General features: G+C 43.7%; 1 protein-coding gene across 2 annotated transcripts; it reads right to left on the bottom strand.

The window, feature by feature from the left end:
• Positions 1–266: 266 nt before the first annotated feature.
• On the bottom strand, positions 267–4947 carry LOC113098943 (uncharacterized). 2 transcript variants are annotated; one of them, XR_003289242.1, is made up of 2 exons: positions 603–4947; positions 267–392 (listed from the first exon to the last, which is right to left on the bottom strand). XR_003289242.1 is itself a non-coding variant. In XM_026263989.1 (2 exons), the coding sequence occupies exon 1, from the start codon at positions 4758–4760 to the stop codon at positions 1011–1013; it is 3750 nt and encodes a 1249-aa protein (XP_026119774.1). In that variant the 5' UTR covers positions 4761–4947; the 3' UTR covers positions 311–943; positions 977–1010. The 2 variants fall into 2 exon arrangements, 1 of the variants encoding a protein (XP_026119774.1); XM_026263989.1 differs by having other exon boundaries at positions 311–943; positions 977–4947.
• Positions 4948–5173: the final 226 nt, after the last annotated feature.

The following is a 5173-nucleotide window of genomic DNA, read 5'->3' as shown; positions in this document are numbered from 1 at the left end:
CGTCGCTTCAGTCGTATGACCTGATTTCCTCTGGCGATTGCCTGCTTATATAGCCATTCGCCCCGCCCATTCTGGCGGGCTTTGGCGCGCTGCATCGCCACAGGCTCGCGCAGCTACGCAGCGCTGTCATTGGTTTAAAAAAGTTTACAGATTAAACCAATGGCAGTGCAGTTGCACTGCGTTATTGAAAAAAGGCTTCAGTATCGAGGAAAAAAGGAGCTTTTCCCCATACGCAGTACTCGTTCCGTATCTCAGGGAACGAGTTGTAGCAGCCCCTTGGCGTCGACAAACGAGACAGAGAGTTTCGACGGGTGCTTAATCTTCTTTATTTCGCTCGCTTTGAGCGCCATTAACCGTGACTTCGAGAAACGTTGTGTTGTAGCACCGTGAAACTACATAAAGAAACAATATACTCATAAATAAAAAACGTATGTACAAATGACAGATTACTTAAACAAATACACATTTACAGATACCCAAAAGGCAAATAAATTATTACATACATGAGAAATTAACCAAAAGAGCGACAAATAACACGTGCCATACGAAATTATATATTACTTTAAAATACAACATGCAAAACACACAATAAAGACACATACCTCGCTCCGCTTGCCAAAGGGTACTAGATGAACCAAAACGTAAAGTGCATCCACTTTTTACAATATATATTTCAAACTTTTGTAAACGCCATGTGAGAACCACAATGTGCTCCTCGTCCGCACCTCTTTCTTCTACCTGCGTTACAGCTTACGTTACGTAGAGAGCGTGCGTGCGCACACACAACACATTTAAAGTGACACACACATACATATTTTTGCGGTCATTTACACTCCCACCAATTATGAGATGATGAAAGAACAGAACAAACTGTGAATGAATCAGAACATGATTTCTGAACATCAATATGACCGCCTTCACAGTTTTTATGCATGTGAAGTCTAAAATGTTAGGTTTTATAGAACTTAATTACATGGTCTGATGCAATGATATCACAAAGCAGTCGCTGATTACTCATTTTCAATAAGTACCACCAATTTTTGGATGGGCCTTTCAATGACTGTGGGCTTGGAGCATTGATTTTGTTTTCGCTCCCCTAACTGCAACTTAACTCGCCTTACAAGACCATCACTTCCTTCACTGGTTTCCACCACTCGGCCTAATTGCCACTGACCTCTGGGAAGCATATCGTCTTTGATGATTACAACATCATTCACTTGAAGGTTACGGCGAGGAATATGCCATTTCTGACGTGCTGCAATGTTGAGAAGGTATTCCTTCTTCCAACGACTCCAAAATTGTTCGATTAGGTATTGAACTCTGCGCCATCTTTTAGTGGCATACACATCTTGTTTTACAAACTTTCCTGGAGGTGGAAGAGCAACATCAGATTTCATCATTATCAGATGGTTTGGGGTCAATGGTTCGAGTGAATTTGGATCATTAATCCCATCTACCGTTAGAGGGCGGCTGTTTACAATGGCCATTGCTTCATAGAACAGCGTTCTGAGTGATGCGTCATCAAGCCTGCCTGGGCATAAAGCAAGTGTGGCATTGAGTACATTTCGCACAGTACGTATCTGACGCTCCCAGACACCTCCAGCATGGCTTGCAGAAGGAGCATTAAAGACAAACTCGCATTGCCTTTCTGTAAGAAAGATCTCTAAGGCGTTGGTGTCAATCTCTTTCAGTGATTTTGCGAATTCATTTTTAGCTCCAACAAAGTTAGTGCCGTGGTCACACTGAAGTTTGCGAACTGCTCCTCTGAGGCTGATAAAGCACCTTAGGGCATTGATAAAGGAGTCTGTAGATAGGTCCTCAATCATTTCAATATGGACTGCACGAGATGATAGACAAGTGAATAATAGGCCATATCTCTTAAGCTCCTTACGAGCTCTCTTCACAATAAATGGCCCGAAACAGTCCATACCACAGTACGTGAATGGAGCGGAAACCTCAACACGTTCTCTGGGAAGTTCTGCCATACGCTGTTCTTCAGCTGGTCGTCTGAGTTTCCGACATTGCACACACTTGTGTATGAATTTAGCGACGGACTTACTGCCTCCAATGATCCAGAATCCATTCATTCTTAACTCCATTTGAGTTTGGCTTCTTCCCTGGTGACGAACTTTGGTGTGGTAATGTGACAGAATTAGTTTAGTGATGTGGTTACCTTTTGGAAGTATTACAGGATGTTTTAGATCTTGACTGAGAGATGAGTGTTTTAGCCTCCCACCAACACGGAGGATGCCATTGTCCAAAATAGGATCCAGAGGGTACAGTGCGCTTGAATTTGGTAGAGCTTCTCCTCTTTCAATTATTTGCATTTCCTTTGAGAATGCTTGCTGCTGTACAAGCTTGATGACCACCTTAGCAGCTCTCTCACGTTCTTCAACTGTCACATGATCACCGTTGTACATCTGTTTGTGGCCCAATCTGTTTATTCTTGCAACCACCCTTAGAAGCATAGACCAAGAAGAGAATCGACTTAAGCGACTGAGGATGTCTGCTCCGTCTCTGACGGAGGTCACAAAGGTTTGGACTAATTTAACTTCAGGATCACCGACAAGCAGGTTCACAGGTGTGTATGGTGTTGCATTTACTTCCTGTTCCCACAGGAATTTGGGTCCTGATAACCACATTGATGTAGAGATGGCAGACGCATTAAGCCCTCTAGATGCATAATCAGCAGGGTTATCTGTTGTATTTACGTAACACCACTGACTAGGATCTGTGACATCTCGTATCAGCTGCACTCGATTTGCGACAAAAACATGAAACCTACGGGCTTCGTTGTTAATGTATGCTAAAACGACCTGCGAGTCTGTCCAGAAGAACTCTTGGTCAATCTTCATTTCCAGCTCATTTTTCAGCATGACACTCATTCTGGCAGATATGACAGCGGCTGAGAGTTCTAACCTGGGAATGCTTATGACCTTTGTAGGTGAGACCCTGGCTTTAGCCATCACCAGACAGCAGTGGACTTCACTCTTTTCATTTTTGAAGCGGAGGTAGGAACAAGCACCATATCCTACATTACTCGCATCAGAGAAGTGGTGTAACTCTGTTCTGACTATTTCACTGAAGGTATGTGGGTGATAACATCTTGGTATCAATACTTCCTTGAGTTTCAGAAGATCGTTTTTCCAATCCACCCATTGAGGACGCAAGTCATCAGGAAGTTCGTTGTCCCATTCAGTACCTCTACGACAAAGTTCTTGTAGGATACACTTTCCCTGTAGAATAAATGGGGCGACAAACCCAAGAGGGTCATATAGAGAGGCTATAACAGACAGAATACCACGGCGAGTCAATGGTTGATCCTTAAGGTCGATGCTGAAACTGAATGTGTCATCCTTTGTTGACCATTGAATGCCGAGTACACGTCCAGCTGGTGTTGCTTCAAGATTAAAGTCAAGAGGCTTTGATGTTGTTGCCTTTTCTAACGGGTTTAAACAACTCAGAACGTCTTCCTTATTTGAGTTAAATTTGTGAAGCCGTAAACCTCCATGTTTACACACTCTTTGAGCTTGCATTATTAGTTCTTTGGCTTCACTGGTTGAGGGAACACTGGTTAACCCATCATCCACATAAAAGTTCTTCTCAATGAATGCTGAGGCTGAAGGATAGTTAACCTTGTGCTGCTGTGCCAGGTACTTTAGGCCGAAATTAGCACACCCAGGTGAAGACGTGGCACCAAAGAGGTGGACTGCCATGCGATATTCTTGAGGCTCTTTCTCCAAGTCTCCACCCTCCCACCATAAGAATCTCAGGTAATTGCGTTCATCAGGTGGGACGAGAAACTGGTGAAACATCTTCTCTATGTCACAGGTAACTGCAACTGGCTCCTTTCTGAAACGGCACAGCACTCCCACCAAGGAATTGGTTAGATCAGGCCCAGTCAGAAGTGTGTCATTTAATGATATACCACGAAACTTTGCTGAACAATCGAATACCACCCTCAGCTTGTTTGGTTTCTGAGGGTGGTACACCCCATGGTGTGGGATGTACCACACTGTCTCTCCACTTAGTATAGCTGGAGCTTGTTCTGCATCACCTTTGATAATCATCTCTTCCATGAAAGCCTTGTAGTGATCATAATACTGTTTATTGGACTTGAGCCGTTTCTTTAGGTGTTGTAGTCGAGCAGTTGCTAGCCCTTTGTTGTTGGGTAGTGAGGGTCGGCTGCTGCACTTAAATGGGAGAGGAAGCTCGTAATGTCCATTATCCTTCTGATGAATATTGGCACTGAGGTGCTGTATGAAACGAACATCCTCTTGTGACACACATTTATCCTCATAAGCTTTTTCATTGAAATCTGACTCAAGAATTTTCAGGATATCATTGGCCGATGGGACAGGTATTTCCTTTACTGCAACACGGTGGACAAAACTCTGATTTCCTTGTCGGTCAAGGTGTGGATTAGACAGGCCTATAATACTCCACCCAAGCACAGTTCTTTGCGCGAAAGGCTCATTTTCACCACCTATAATTGCTTCCAAGGGAGCTAGAGCAGATGGGCAGTCAAATCCAATTAAAAGTCCGACTTCACAGTTCAAAAGTGGTGACAGCTGACTTGCTAAGTGTCTGAGGTGACTCCACTGAAGCGCTGTGTGCTTGGTGGGAATATACGACTTGTCCACTGGAATGAAGTCTCTTGTGTATGCTTGCTGTAGTGGTATAGAACTTGCAGATTGTAGTCCTCTTACTTTAAGTCCACAGACTCTCTTACTGGCAGTGATCGTGTCAGCAGCTGTCATGGTGCTGAGCCTCAATTGCACAGGTTGTGAGACAACATTCAAACTTTCAAGAAGATCTTCCAAGATGAAACTTGAGTCGCTCTGGGTGTCAAGTAGAGCATAAGTTAGTACTTCTCTTTGGGGTTCGTCCACTGTAGAGATGAAAACTGGCACAATGCTGGAAGTAGCAGGAGAACATTGAGTGAGTGCGTGGTCATGACTTTATGAACTTCCTCACTTGCTTGAACATTCGTAGATGCTCCTTTAGGGTCCTTTGAAGGAGCTTTATCCCTTTCTTCATGTAAGCAGGTAGGATGACTTCGACCACACGTACCACATGTATGTCTTCTTCTACAGTCTTTACTCATGTGTCCCTTTCTGAGACATCCGAAACAGAGGTGGGTTTCGTGAATGAAGGCTTTCTTTTCTTCAAT

The sequence above is a fragment of the Carassius auratus genome, unplaced genomic scaffold, assembly GCF_003368295.1.
Source record: "Carassius auratus strain Wakin unplaced genomic scaffold, ASM336829v1 scaf_tig00216763, whole genome shotgun sequence".
NCBI classification, from domain to species: Eukaryota; Metazoa; Chordata; class Actinopteri; order Cypriniformes; family Cyprinidae; genus Carassius; species Carassius auratus.
The sequence above is the reverse complement of the archived record's forward strand: the minus strand, read 5'-3'. Positions and strand labels throughout refer to the sequence as shown.